Source organism: Periplaneta americana, chromosome 3 (genome assembly GCF_040183065.1).
Source record: "Periplaneta americana isolate PAMFEO1 chromosome 3, P.americana_PAMFEO1_priV1, whole genome shotgun sequence".
Classification (NCBI taxonomy): Eukaryota; Metazoa; Arthropoda; class Insecta; order Blattodea; family Blattidae; genus Periplaneta; species Periplaneta americana.
Window position 1 is genome coordinate 161,655,345 of NC_091119.1, and position 16,599 is coordinate 161,671,943.

The 16,599-nt window shown below is 34.6% G+C and overlaps 1 protein-coding gene across 2 annotated transcripts in view; it reads left to right on the forward strand.

Annotated features, from left to right (window-relative positions):
- The window catches only part of LOC138696782 (uncharacterized), an 80,771-nt gene extending 65,784 nt beyond the window's left edge, over positions 1-14,987 (forward strand). For both annotated transcript variants that reach the window (XM_069822186.1, XM_069822187.1), the window contains 2 exons: positions 446-1,860; positions 13,471-14,987. In XM_069822186.1, the coding sequence (XP_069678287.1) occupies positions 446-1,860; positions 13,471-14,769 (2,714 nt within the window). In that variant the 3' untranslated portion in view covers positions 14,770-14,987. The remainder of the gene's footprint in view (positions 1-445; positions 1,861-13,470) is intronic.
- Positions 14,988-16,599: the final 1,612 nt, after the last annotated feature.

Consider the following 16,599-nt stretch of genomic DNA (forward strand, 5'->3'; position numbering starts at 1 on the left):
CATATCATGGGATCGACAGAGAGAGGTGCAGACGCAGTCAAACGCTGGTTTCGGTCTGAGGAGGCTGACTTCTACGACACAAAAATTGATCCCATGGTATGACAAATGTCTCAATTCCAGTGGGGGATATGTTGACAAATAGCGCAACAACTGCTGTATCTGTTTCAATAAATATTTCCATGCAATTGTGCTTTTTTTTTTTCTATAAATGGCCTCGGGGAAAATCACTTTCTGGACGGCCTCGTAATTGCGATCGAATGGCCAAAATTTGTATAAGCACTTCTTTTGACATTATTAACATGGTGAAAGAAAAAAAGTTAACTTTTTTATCTGCCCCCGTCAGAATGTTTGCTTGTAAGTCCAAAATTCTGCTGAAGATACGAACTCTATAAAATACTGTTATGTTATAGAATTCTCATAATTTTTCATTCTTCTTTTGTTCCAGATTACTTGACAGATGAAGACGAAGTGAAACAATCCAGTATTTCTCGTCCATTGAGGCTTACGGATGAAACAGACGATTCTGTTTCTGTGAGTATCTCAGTTGTAAGAGGTGATGAGCCCGAAGTTGTGCAGGAACCTAAAGACAATGATGTGACTGTAACACGAATTCTTCATGGCAACAACAAAGTTAAATCTCCCAAGGCTTCTTTTGCCTCATCTAGCAGTGATAAAAAGTTGTTAACGAATATGAGTAAAGAAAAAACTGAGTTAACAGTTAACATTAGAGACAATATTGAATGTAAATTCAGCTTTAAAGTCAGACAGAATAATTCTGGCAGCTTTTCACCACTTTCAAGTACATTACAAGTAACTCCATTGAAAGAGAAAGAAAGTGGATCAGGAAAGAAGAGTGATATTACAGATAAAGAAGAAGGTTTCCTGGACTTATTTGAGAAAGACTATGATGACAATATAACAATTGAAAACTCAGGAATGTCGAGTCCTTCATTTGAGTCATCAGACGAATCTAAGGGATTTCGAGGTTTCCCATGTAAACAAGAGAAAGAAGTTGGGGAAACTCAGCCAAAGACAAAGTTTCAGGATGTAATTGTTAAGAAGTTTCAGGATGTAATTGTTAAGAAACTTGAATCCAATAATGCCATTCCCATACAGACAGAAGGTTTAATTGTTAAAGTTGACAATGACCAGAGTAAGACATCATCTTCGGTTGATGCAAACTCAAGTCCTCCCAATCAAGACATTAATTCGTTATTCCAAAACTTACAAAGGCTTACAGTAAAAAGACCTTTACAAGGTTCCAGTACTAGCGGGCAGTTTATACTCACTAACAGTGATAATAATCAAGAGTGCATTGCTCCTAAAAAGATCCGATTGGTAGGAGTGAGTAAAGATGTGCACCAAAAGACACTGAACATAGTAAACCTTCAAGACAAAAGTATTACTGCAAAGAAATCACTTAGTACCATACCAACTCTAGTTGGCATTTCGAAGAGTCCAAATACATCAGAATCAAATCCAGTAACTCTGTCAGCAATAAAGAATAAAATGTTTGGAGGGAAAAATTCGGATGTGAAATATGTTGTTTATGATAATTCTAAATCAAAAATAGTTTCGACAATTGCTCCTTCATCTGGTGTTCCAGTGAAATACCATTTAGTTCCAAACAGCCAAGGTGTAGTAAACAGAAATGTTGTTAATTCTTGCTCAACTGCTTTACCCAAGACATCTGGAAGCCAGGAACCTCCTCCCCCATTGTATGTGACCATAGTTTCTGCTGCTCCGGGAAGTACAACAAAGACTACCTCAACTACCAACTTGCAGACATTGAAGACCTTAATACCATCCTCTCAGCCTCTGGTAAACAGTGCTTTGCAAACTAAGCAGATAATACCTCAGGTAAGATTGTTAGGCACGAAATTTAATGTGTAGATAGACTAGAGAACTTGTCCTATTGATTGGTAAGACCTGAATCTTTCTTGCATGGAACCGTTTAGTGGCATGTGCAATATCTAAAAATTGGATGAGGTTCATCGAATTCCTTGGTAGATACAGTACATTCTCGCAGACAATCCTGAACTCTAATCTAACCTAAGCTGTGCACATTAAAACCCATAAGTAGAGATGTAAAATTACAGCAGTAATGTTTTTGTATTTATAGAAAAAATATAAAAAACAGCATTTTTTTAGCATTAATTACTTAGAAGAAATATCGTTTATTAGGTAAAAGCTGTTTTCCTATTTTATGCATTTGAGAAGAATATGGAATGGTATTTACGGGAAGGGGGCACTAGAGCCCAGTAGTGTGATTTATTACTATCTGTAATAGAGCTAGGTGAATTCCTAAACCCACACTGGCAGACTACACTAAGGTTCGATGCGTATCCAAGTTTCGAGCAGGCAATCCCCCTCATTCCTAGCCCAGCTGCTTCTGTGTGTCACCAGCCGGTGATTGGGGAATGCTATGGAATGATGACGAAATGGAGAAACATTGATGGAATGATGTAGATGCCTAATATGGAGAAAAACGGGAGAACCCCGAGAAGAACCCCAACTGCGACCTTGTCCCCACAAGTATCGCTATGGATTTTGCAATGAAAAATCTCAGACTTGACCGGGGCTCGAACCCAGGCTGCTTGCATGACAGGCCAGAGGTCTGACCACTCAGCTACCACAGGGGTTTGAGAGGGGTAAATTAATAAAATATAGAAATGGTAATATCAGTACCTGATCATTGTTACAGTGTTCAATTAAATGACTGTAGTTTCAATTATTATGCTGCCAAAAAAATATAAATAAAAAACCATGAAACTGCACGAATAAAAAAGTACAAATGTGCACAGTTATATGTTGAGGACGACCCATTTTGCTACAACAATATAACATTAATGAATGTTCTTGTTTAAATTCGGCATTTATTATAATTTAAAAATCAACATTCCAAATGTTAAAATAGTAGGTGCCCCCTTTCACTCCTGTCCAGGAATGATAACCATGTCCATGTCAGAGAGTATCAGAGTTATATATACTCTGTGGTCCACATGCTCTGTAGCAGATGAAAGCAAAGATCAGTGTTGTGCATGTGTGGTTCATTGGTTACTGGTATGCCAGATTCCATGGAGTTCCCGGCTTTTCCCTGATGAATGAAACAAAATCTGAAAAAATTTTTTTTCAAATTGAAATTAAAAAAAAATTATATATATATTACACATTCTTCAAATTGCTCGTATTTCACTAGAGATCCATATCATGTAATGCTTGAACACATTGCATGCGGTAAGGTTTCAGGTAAAGTTGGCTAGTTGTGTATGGCGTAGCTATTTCTGCAGACTCTTCTTGGGACTTGCTTTCATACCAGCACTATACCATACCACTATTTTATAACAGCAGCTTTGGTTTCGAGAATATGCTAATGGCCACAGTGTATTGCATGTTAACAGATTCACTTTCTTTAGACATGCAGTATCCTTGTAATTTGGAGCTCTCTGAACATCATAATCATGATTAAAACGATTTTAAACTGGTGTTACACTTTAAAATTTTGCTAGTTGCCTTGCAGTAAACGAAATTTTGGTTATTTCTTAAAATATAATTAAAATATAATGACTAATTAAGACAGTTGTGTGAACACATTTCGTGAAGAAATTATACTTCTTTTATTAGACATGTTTCGGGGTTACTGCTTCCTCATCACCAATAATTAACAGTGACTGCAATAGAATTACTTAAATCGATGATTGCAGATATGTCCTAATGAACACAAATATCTTATTTGTTAAAATTACACGTGATAAAAGTCACAATGTTGTTTTCACTTAAAATTATTATAAAAATAATTTAAAATTTCTCATCTTATTAACATACAGTGAAATGCCACAATTACGAATTTTTCAGAATAACGAAATAATTTTTTAGTTCCAGCCATTTTACTATTAATTTACATATTAAAAATGTTCAGTTTAAAGAACGCATAAGTAACGAACTATTCAGTTTAACGTAATAATAATTCATCCCGCTACAAAAAAAATGTTATATTAACGAAATTGGGCCTAATAAGCAGTTAAAAATTACTTAAAATAAATTCGAAAGAAAATAAAATATATTAGTATTACTAGGCATTGGTCACCCTTGTTTTGTGTGAGTTTTCTGAATGCACTTCCGTAGATACGATTGTACAGTTTGAATTTATATTTAAACTAGCCGTACCCATGCACTCCGCTGCACCCTTTAGAAATAAATATAAAGTAATTACATAATTAAAATAGGACATTTGATCCAGGGAACATTCGTGTTTGATATAAGGATAAATCGTTTATTATGTTACTTAATTTAAATTGTATTTGCATAATTAAAATGCGATAATTTTGATCCAGAGACCACTCATTTGGTCATAAAAATTATTTTACGAAATACAGGAAACGAATGTACAGAATAGCCTATCAAGTTTTCTGTGCATAAGAAGCTATTTTAATCTTACCTGTCCTCGATTCACTGTAATAACATTACAGCATTATGTCCATCTAGAGAAACTACACTTTCCAATGGTGAATTAATAATTAATTATACAAATCGGTTAATTTAGCTTCTGGTATTACTTCATACAAACACAGAAACATTATCTGTAGGCTATCTTTCATAGCTTTGGATTGTTGCTGTCCAAGGCCTCTTATAGACGAAGTCATTTGTTTTTTAATTCATTACACGGCCTTAGATGGCAGTTATTTTAATTTTAAAACTCATTTATCTCATTAAATATCAGTCCTATCAAAATTTTTCAAGGAATAAAACTTATCGGAAATTATTTTTAAAGAAACTTTTGTTATGTAACATTTTTCACAAAAATCAATAATAAGCGAGATATTTCGATTTATTTAATTCAGGCCCCCTTATAACCCCCCTTTTAAATAATGTATTTTGAATGCCATATAGCCTAAAATCTAAGTTACAACGAACTTAATTTATATTACAATTTTCATTGAAATCCTTTCAGCCATTATCGCGTGAAAAGGTAACAAACATACAGACAGACAGACATATAGATAGACAGACAGACAGATAGACAGACAGACAAAAATTTCAAAAAAGCGATTTTCGGTTTCAGGGTGGTTAGTTGTATATGTTAGGACCAATTATTTTTGGAAAATCGAAAATTACCAGAAAAATTTCGGCTACAGATTTATTATTAGTATAGATGAAACGGTTTAATGAAATTGAACTTTTGAAGGTGGTTTGTTCCTAAACGTTGTTGAGGGAAGAAGTAAAGAAGCAGGTATGGCAGAAAAGAAGCAGATTTTGCTAAACGAGAATTGAAGAGAGGAGAGAAAAAAAGCGAAGTAAGGCCTATTGTAAAATATGCAAAAATAATTATTCAGTTGTCGAATATGCATAATTATCGATATTGTACTAATTCTTATTTGAAGTTGCAATATAATATGAATATACAGTACAGTGCGTCCGGAAACTCACTCCGCAGTGAGGAGATGGCGATATATACGCTAGGGGCTGCAGTTATGTTGGTAGGTGGGATTCACTCCACTCGAAGGTCAACACTGAACATGTGTGAATGATTTTGCTGCCAACTTAAAACTTCCCACTAGGAGATCGACCGTCTCTCCTCGCTGCGGAGTGAGTTTGCGGACACATTGTATAACCTAACCCAGTACAGTATCTGTTATTCCATAGTATGGGACACATTTCATAGGCAAATTTAATCAATTTTCGGTTTAACGAAATTTCACTATGACAAAAATAATTACAGTACCCCCTCGAGTTCGTTATACTGGCATTTCACTGTATTATGAATTTGTCGTAAGTACAATGATATTGCATAAGATTGTCTTAAGTAAAATGGGCAGTGATACGTACTATGCACAGGAATCAACCATACCATCAGGGCATCAAATAATATTCCACTTATTAACATTGTGCTTATTACAGTGACTCACTCTGATACTTTTTTGAACTGGTCTTGGCGAGCTTAATTGAAATATTGAATAATAAGTATAGTGCCATTAAAAAAAACAATATTATAGATGTATAAGTCAGAAAAGAACCTGCTCCACAGACCACTTATTGGCACTGCGCGGGACGTAGTGGTGGGGATCAGTTGTGTTATAGAGCCGCTCCATGACAGATTGTCTCTCATCAAGTATGTTTTACACAGTACTGTATTTCGTGATTCTTAGTATTTGTTATTTATATGTCTGAGCTGAGTTTTTTTATTTCCTATTAATTTACCCCTTATCCATTTTTATATCTGTTTAGTAGGCCTATTTCCTTTGTATGTCTTCAATCTTAAATATTTTTTGTAATAACTAATTTCCTTCGAGTTGTTAAAAATTTCCTTTTAACTCCTTTTGAAATGCAAGTTCTGAAAAGGTATTATCTCTGCCTCCAGATATGGAGGGTAGCTGCGAATATATTGAATAAGCAGTTGTGGACAGCCGATAAGGGGTGGTCCTCCAGCTTGGGGGTTGGGCGAAGGGCTAACAACCCATCACCGTAAAAAACAGCTTGTTACGTATCCCTATAATAAGCCTCGGAATAGGACTGATTCTCTGGCACGATTGTACGAAATGGAAATATAAAAATTGGAGATTTATCCTTCGAAGAGGTGGAAAAATTCAAATATCTTGGAGCAACAGTAACAAATATAAATGACACTCGGGAGGAAATTAAACACAGAATAAATATGGGAAATGCGTGTTATTATTCGGTTGAGAAGCTCTTATCATCCAGTCTGCTGTCCAAAAATCTGAAAGTTAGAATTTATAAAACAGTTATATTACCGGTTCTTCTGTATGGTTGTGAAACTTGGACTCTCACTCTGAGAGAGGAACATAGGTTCAGGGTGTTTGAGAATAAGGTGCTAAGGAAAATATTTGGGGCTAAGCGGGATGAAGTTACAGGAGAATGGAGAAAGTTACACAACACAGAACTGCACGCATTGTATTCTTCACCTGACATAATTAGGAACATTAAATCCAGACGTTTGAGATGGGCAGGGCATGTAGCACGTATGGGCGAATCCAGAAATGCATATAGAGTGTTAGTTGGGAGACCGGAGGGAAAAAGACCTTTAGGGAGGCCGAGACGTAGATGGGAGGATAATATTAAAATGGATTTGAGGGAGGTGGGGTATGATGATAGAGACTGGATTAATCTTGCACAGGATAGGGACCGCTGGCGGGCTTATGTGAGGGCGGCAATGAACCTTCGGGTTTCTTAAAAGCCATTTGTAAGTAAGTAAGTAAGTAATACTTCCTTATTTGTTTGTAATTAAATCTCAACTAAGGTGTAAGAATTAATAATAAGCCTAGAGTGCTGGCAGACTACTGAAAAGCGATGCTAGGGCAATAATTTATAATGTTGCGAAATATTTGCAAGAATAAAAGGGTTTAATTTTAAATATATTATTCAATCGACAACTGAACTAATTACTACAAGTGAACAGTTCAAATTCAAATTCAAATTTATTTACAATTTACATTTGAAATGAATACATATGTATGGATACCCGAAATGAGCATATGCTCGTGCTCGGGCACAGTCCAGTAGTCTACATAAATTTTACAGGGATCAAATAATAATGCTGATGATAGAAATAATAGTAACAATAATAATAATAATAATAATAATAATAATAATAATAATAATAGCATAATCGTGACAGAAGTGATACAAAGATTGTAATACAAATTAATTCATTAATAATAATAATAATTTTATTTTTATTTTTTTATTTTATTTTATTATTAATATTTGTGTACTGAACAACAGCCAGAGGCCAATTATAGTTCAGCACAATACACAAACAGAAGATACAAAGGTGCAAAAACAAATAAATAATATCTTAAATAAACAAAAACATACATAAATAAAATACATAACAAGAACAGTAAATACTAATAATCAAAACGAAACTATACCTTAAAAGGATCTAAATTGTGCCCATGCAAATTGGCATATTTTATGCATCTACAGACTGGGGGAAGTGATTTAGAATTTCTGTTATAAAAATTTTTTTTGAAATCTTAAACCTTTTGTAGGAATACGAAGGCTGATATTGTTTATGATAGACTCACAATCAATATCACCATTGATAACTTTGCAAAGAAATTGATAATCAAGATTTTGACGTCTAGAATAAAGGCTACAACAGTTAAAATATTTACAGGTAATCTCACAGTTAAAGTCAGAGGAATTGGGTATAAATCGAAAAGCACATAAGGAAATAAATTTTCTTTGAATATTTTCCAATTTAACCGAATCTGTTGAAGTAATGGAATTCCAGGCTACAGATGCATATTCAAGTTTAGATCGAACCAAAGTAAAGTATAGAATTAATAGTGACTCTGGAGTAGAAAAAGAATAAGTTATAGACCTTATTAAACCAAGCATTCTTATTGAATGATTATAAATATATTGAACATGATCGTGAATAATAATAATAATAATAATAATAATAATAATAATAATAATAATAATAATAATAATAATAGTAGTGATAAGTTACTGACACCACTTCCAACATGGGCTTCCACTGAATGTAATGCAACCTGGCCTTCTGGCTGCTCGCTTGTTGATGCTGCCCTCCCTCTCTTCTAACATCATATGGGCATTGAAAACATGCAGGGTTCTTTTATAACTTGTAAATCTATAGCATTCGTATCTCAGTAATAAATAATGCTACAAGATTGACTACCCATCCATATTATTTCCTTTTTTCAGTTGTACAACTTTTGTAAGAAACAATTTTTAATTGGTGCTTGCATACAAAGTTATTTTGGGTGTTCAAGATAAATCGGGCACTCTGTATGGGTCGTAAGTAGCAGTTAAAATAAAATCATTATGTTTCAACCAAAAAAATCATAACTGTGGAAATGAAAAAAGTAACAAATGAAAAACCCCCTTAATTTATTTGCCCAACACAATGATTTTTTTTTGCCTCAATACACTGTAAGCACAAAAGATTTAGACGATTTCCTTTAATTACTACAAATGTCTTATTTTACTTAGTCTCCTAGAACCTTTACAGGAAAGAGGCAAATCTCTCAGACTTTTAAAGGTGCTCAATATGATTGCCCTTATTATAACACAGCACTGGTCGATGCAGTGATGAAGCAGTTCTCATTACTCTTCTCACCATAGCACCATCAATGCTGTCAACAACTCTGGTAATCCACAGCCTCAACTCAGCAAGACTATGTGGAGGGTGGGACAAATATGGCGTCCTTTATGTAACCCCACAAAAAGAAATTGCAGGGCATTAGATCTAGCGAACGAGAAGGCCATCTTAAAAGATTCAAATTGTTCTCTCCTTCACATTCTAGCCAACACCGTGGTAGATGGGTATTATAGTACTAGCATACTTTACTGTGAAAATGCAGGGTGTGTTATCCTGCTGAAAGATATATCTTTATCATGATTTAGCTGTGGTATCATCCATTCACTAAGCATATCCAGATAATAGACCCCTGTTACATTGGTTCAATAAAGAAAATTGGTCCGTATACCTTTTGATATAACATTGAGTAGAACACATCAAGCTTCTGTGAATCACACTCATGCTCAACATATCAATGGTGTTCAGGTAGAGGGGCTTATCCCACAAAAGAACAATTTTTTTCAGAAACAGCTGTAATTAAATTTTAACACATTATGATTAGTTACTTTATATGAAGGAATGTAAATATAATTGTCAAAAAACATAACTAATTACATTAATTACAGCAAAAAAGTCACATTTAAAAAAATGAGGGTTAAGCCCTTTTACCTGAACACCATCGATGTGGATGTGGATTTTCATATCCTCAAATTCTCACGTTATGACTAGACATCGGATTTTTAGGCACTAAAAATTGCAGTTTTAGGCGCCTAAAATAAGCTCAAAATTTGTAAAATTAGGCTCTATTTTAATGAAAATAGGCATTTTAGGCACATCAAGGTATCATACTTATTTCTTTCACTGAAATTTTTAGTTATACACTAAAATACGCACAAAAAAGTATGTTTAAACATTAAAAAAGAATACTATATTATATTTATAAACAGAGCTGCACAAATTTAATATATTGAAACTAATGAAATAATGATTATTGATATCAAGATTACTCATTTTAAGTTATTGAAATTCAGTTCCATGCTCAGACTTTATTATAATTATCTGCACAGTACACCACCAGAATTTTTTCTAAATTCTCCACAGTTAACCTTTGCCTTTTGTCACTGAGAATCATTTTGAAAGTAGAAAAACTTCTTTCAACCGAAACTGATGTGAGAGGCGCAAATTTTAAATTAGGTACAATAGAAACATCAATACTTACTGCAACATTTACACTTTCCGCCGATATCACTCTTGATACTTTTTCCAACATTGAAAATCCTACATTCTTATTTAATACGTTGTCCCACTTATTTTTAACTTTTTTCCCAGTTTCGCCCAAAGCAGAATGTATGTTCACTTGAGCTTCCTTTACTATTGCTATTTGGCTACAAAGAGATTGTTTTTCACGTTCTAATTGTTCAATGCTTGCAGGTATGAAAGAAAAGTTTGATGTTATGTAGGCAATATCGTTTTTCACTCGTGAGTCATTCAGACAATCTTTCACTGCTTTCACACACGCTGCATTATCAGTTTCAGGTAATTTATCAATAACTGTGACCACTTCTTTAAAATACTTAGAATAATACACCACTGACTGAATCCAGGTTCCCCATCGTGTAACAACCGGCTGAGGTGGGAGTGGGATATCTGGAAAGTTCTCTCTGAATATTGAAATCCTGGATGGGGCTTTACAAAAACTTTTTTTTTTGTGTTAGAAATAAACGAATTGTCAAGAGGACATTCATTCCGGATTGTTTCAGAAACCCTGTGAAGGCCATGTGCTAGACAGGTTACATGCGTGAGGTTAGGATAAAATGTTTTAAGAAGTGGAGCTGCAGCAACCATGTATGAGGCAGCATCAGTACAAAACAACAGAACTTTAGAATCGTCTATATTACCTGAGTATAAAGACTGTAGGCCTTTATTTACAAAATAAGCAATGGCTTGGCTATTCACTTTCGAAAGTTCCTTAACACATACGAGATGTGGAATCGAAGGTCCATCAGGACTAAGTTTTCCTACTACCATATTTGCTATATACCTATTCATAGGATCTGAGGTTTCATCCACAGAGACCCATATGTAAGAATCACCTATATCTCCCGAATGGAAGCTAAAGTTTCATTGTATATTCTGTCTAAGTAATTTTTTCTTAGGGTCGACTCAGATGGGATATTTTGTTTGCAGTATTTTTGTAAAAACTGTCTTAAAACCGGATTTTCAATTGCATTCCAGGGAATGTTAGCAGCAACAAACGCTCTGGTTAAATCAGCATAGAAATTGCTGCTGAGATTGGATGAAGTAGGCTGTGTTAGTAAAGTTTGTTGCAGTTGATTTTTCTGCTGAGCTTTAGCCTTATGAGCCGCTCCTTGCACATGCTGCTTTAGGTGGCACTTCTTTTCTTGCGAAATCTAAAAATGTAAAGTAAACTGAATTAAAATAAAATCCTAATTGTTGTATTGCCGTATTTCTATTACAAAGTTAGTGGGTTCGAACAATCAAAATTTTAATGACCTGCAAATACTTTAACTATCGGAATTTAAAAGGTTAAAGTGTAGTGGTCTTAAAAAGAATTATACCTCAGGATAGCTCAGTCAATGTATAAATATTATAGGCCTACTCATTAAAATTAATAGAATTTATATATTTCAACTATTGTTACATACCTGTTTGCTACAAATCTTGCAGAATATTATTTTTCCATCATAAGTGAATTCTGAATATTCTGTTAGCCATTGCCGGATCAATGTAGATTTTGCACTTATATTTTTCGGCATTATCGCGTTAAACTTCACAGGAAAACGTCCTACCGCTCAGAACTTCTCAACACAAATAAGGTGAGGGAAAGAGCAACTGTTAACGAGCATTCAAATGAACCGTTGTTATTGAGATTCAATTGGACAAAAATACAAAGTTCCATTTATTGTTGCATTTCCTGGTAGTGTTAACACTAGGAGGGCCATTCTTTGTAACGGTTTACCCTACTAATTCGCAGTTTTACGACTTTTCATAAATATTTCAAAATCACTCTTTCTCCAAAAATTGTGATTTTATGACACTCTGAAGGGCAGTACAGCTAATCGGTTTCAGACCGAAAACAGTCATTTTTATAGTATAGTATAATCTCTGAATCGGTAGCAGCACATGTTGTGATTGTTGCCTGCTTCAAAACTAAGGTTGGTTCTTTGTCGGCATTTATGCCTCCAAACATGTTAAATTCGGTGAAATCTATTGCGAGTGTCGTGAGATTCAAAACATTTTGTTTCCTTTATCAATGGTTTCATGGCCGGTGTGAAGCAAACTTTCCACTTTTTAAATGCCTTAAATTTCGCAGTGAATGCATGTATAAATTATAAAAAGTAAGAGTAAAATGCGAAACTTTACAGTGAGTTAGGCATTTTAAGGCGAATATTAACAAATTAGGCTCTAATAACCGTTTTAGGGCATTTTAGGGCACTATAAAACTCTTTGAATACCTTTCAATTTCCATGAAACACAAATATTAATAATTATTTTTACTTTTCTCCTAAAGAAACAAAATAGGCATTTGCCCTAGAATCCGATGTCCGGTTATGACAATTGCTTTTCCACTCATACTAAAGGTTGCCCGCTGAATATTAGTTTGTCAGCAAAACCATCATCTTGCAATCACCATTTTTTATAACAAAAATCTCGATAGTTACCATAGCCACCCACTCTGGGCATTGCTCTGTAATTCAAATCAAATTCCATGGCTATAGCTTCGGTGTGATTAATATAAAATGGCTGTGAAGTGGTCTAAATCATTTGTGTTCACCATATATTATATTATTTATAATGCTTTAAAATTTGAAGTTACTTTTGAATGATCCTATATAGTTCAAAACAAATACAGTTTAAAATACATTGATATATTTACAAGTAGACTTATTTTTTAATGAATAAAGCAATTGTTATAAAATAGCAGAAATCACATAGTAATGTTCTACGTTTTAATAACTAACATCCGTATTATAATCGATTGAAATCTCTTTCTTTATACAACTGTAAGACAGATTAAATGTTGTATATGAGATTTAATGCTTGAAGATTTTTGGGGTTTTCTACATTATGTTTATTTATGATCTCTCCAGCATTTCAAAACTACTTACAGGTTCCTCCATCAGATCATGTTATCCAAGATTTCAAAAGGTAATAAACTTTGTTATGTTCAATTGTTTGGACTAGACAAGCATAATAGACAAAAAAAAAAAAAAAAAGAGTAAGCGATAATTTTAGCTTTGTGTGATATGACACCTAATATCTGTAAGCAGTTCTGAATTACCAGCAAATCATAACTCAATACATGGTTAAAAAACCCAAAATCATATTCTCAACGTATTGCAGTTTTCAAATTGTATCTATTAAATTTATTTATTTTACAGATACTGTCCAATGTTGGGATGAAGCCTGGAGCTACTAGTTCAGGTGCTAAAATACAGTTAATTCATCCACTCTCTGGAAAAACTGTACGTCTCTCAGGAAACAAAGTTGTCAGTGTCAGCAAAAGTGGCCAAGGAAATAATAGTACACAGTTTGTGCTATGCAAAGGTCAACAGCGCTTTCCATTAGTTGTTTCTGCCCAACAGTCCTTGGTTAATAAAAACAAACCTTCAAGTATTGGTGTTGGTAAGAATGGTAACTATGTCATGGCCAGTTCTACCAACTCAGATCTTAATTCTATCTCTGCAACTCAAACTATTAAACTGAGACGACTTTCAAATGGAGTATGTGTTCCTGTTACATCTGGAAACCTGAGCAAAGGAACTTCAGATATAAAAACTAACACTCTCGTAACTACATCAGGTACCGGCTACCCAAAATTAGGTATTACAACCCATACTACGTACACAAAATCTACCGCACAGTCTTGTTTACAACCAGGTTTGGTGAATATGACACAAAATAAACCGATTGTGTCTATCCAGAGTACAAACTCAAAGATAGCCAAAATAGTTTCGCCTGGTTTGATTCCTCTTACTGCAAAGAAAATAGATTCCACCCAACTTGGATATTTGAAGAAAGGTTCTACCCTTTGTTTTAGGCCCATTCGCCCTAAATATTCAGTAAGTCAGATAATTGAAGATGACATATTGCCAGAGTCGAAAGCAAATCTGCCATCTATGATTACTACTAAAACTCTTCTTAAGATTGATACTACCAATTTAGTTGGAGAAAGTGTTTCAGGCATTATGCGTGCTAAAAAAATTGTTTCAGGTGCAAGTAATAATAATAACGATGATTCAGAGTCGAAGACTGAAGTTACAGGCTCAACAGTGACTAATTATAGTTGTAAAGATAACGGTACCGGTAGTGAAGAATCTCAGCAGGCTGCAAAAGAACGTGAATCTCAACAAGATGTAAAATCTACCAATGCTGTAACACAGAGTGAAAATGAACAGAAAGCTACATCGTCTGATGAAGGAAGTGAAAGTGATGAACCACTAAGTAAATGTATTGAAAGACTGGGGGGTGATCTTTCTCATTGGACTGGTATTGGGAAAGTGTCAGAGAAGTCAGTTTTGTCTTCACTGAAACGAACTTCAGTGATCTCTCAGAAATCCAAAACTAAAACCAAAGTGTCACGAACTGCAGTGAAAAAAGTTAAGAAACAAAGTTCCAAGAAAACTAAGGTAAAGAGAACAGTAACAATGGTCACAAGAAGTAGCATTAAAAAGAAATAAAAATGTGTATTTTTGCTTTAATATTGAACATGTAAATAATTAATGTAATATTTACAAGCACATTAAGTGATAAATGTTCTATGTTTTATTTTCACCGTATGACTTTTCTGCATGGATATAGTTATTACTGATTAGTTTCAGTCGTGATAATGTCAGATGCAGATATGTCACCTCTTTAATGTACAAATCATCGCGTAATATATTTTATTTGTATTATAGTATAATAGATTTTAATTTGTATATACATTTTCATAGTCAACATGTATTTTGGTTTTGTTAAACGAGTTTAGTTATTTACATGATTCAAACACACTTTTATAAAAGTATTCTGAATTATTAAATTAATTTTAATATCATTATTTACCGCAGTTCCAGTATTCTAAATTTCCCGATAGACATTTTGCCCTTTAGAGTGTGAGTTTCCTTAATGCAAGGTTGAAATTTCTGTTTATCTTGTATAATATATTATTTTACTAAATACTAGCTTAAAGTACTCAGCATTGCACGTGTTTTCTTTTGTGCTAGTCAATTATAGTTGATATCTAATACATAGAAGTCAAATCCAGGTTGCCCACACAAATAATTCTCTTCACCTGCATTGATCCTCAACACTCGTATTTGTAAAGCTTTTGATAAGAGTGTAAATAAAAACGTTATACACTCAGCAACAAAACTCAACAATACATCCCTCAGCTTCTATACAGAGTGATTCATTATTACGTGTAAATACTTTGTGTGTGTATTGTAGAGGTGAATTTATTTTATTTTATTGGGTTATTTTACGATGCTGTATCAACATCTAGGTTATTTAGCGTCTGAATGAAATGAAGGTGATAATGCCGGTGAAATGAGTCTGGGGTCCAGCACCGAAAGTTACCCAGCATTTGCTCGTATTGGGTTGAGGGAAAACCCCAGAAAAAACCTCAACCAAGTAACTTGCCCCGACCGGGATTCGAACCCGGGCCACCTGGTTTTGCGGCCAGACACGCTGACCGTTACTCCACAGGTGTGGACTGTAGAGGTGAAACTAAGACTAAAACATTCTATACAACTTTTTCTCAAAACCTTTAATTCCAAAGTCCAGTAGATGGCATATACGTCTTAGTAAATGCATAGGCATTACTGTTCTCCCACACATTTGGTGTGGTATTGTGGGGAATCAGTTACTCGGACCTCGAGTTCTACCTCCGTGGTTGAATGGGGAAATCTATTGCGTATTCTTGGAACGCGAATTGCATGGTCTGCTACATGATATCCCTCTGCAACACGAGTCAACTTATGGTTTATGCACGATGGTGCTCCTGTGCATTATTGCCGCAACATAAGGGCGTATCTCAATGCTGCGTATCCAGATCAATGGATAGGCCGCGCAGGGCCAACTCCTTGGCCAGCCAGATCACCGGACATGAACCCTCTGGACTTCTACCTTTGGAGCCATCTGAAGTCGTTAATGTATGCCTCTGCTGTACCTAACGTAGAAGTACAACAGTGAATTGAACATGCGTGTGTAATTGTTCGTAATGAGTTGAACGGGCTGTGTAACGTTCAGAGATCACTACGGCGGTGAGCATAGGTATGTCTTCAAGTTGAGGGACAGCACTTTGAACATGCATTACATTAATAATTGTGCAAATGTATAAAGTCTAGAAGAAATTGCTTTACATTCTTTACTGTGTTTGTTTTAATTCACAAAATGTGCATAAGTGGACTGCTGAGGATATGGATTTAGTGACTTAGGTATTTTTATACTGAAGTCCAAATGCTCTATACGAAAGTGATAATTAGTTTACATTTGGTGTGTTATCCTTTCTTTGTTTGGGGGAGCGCAGG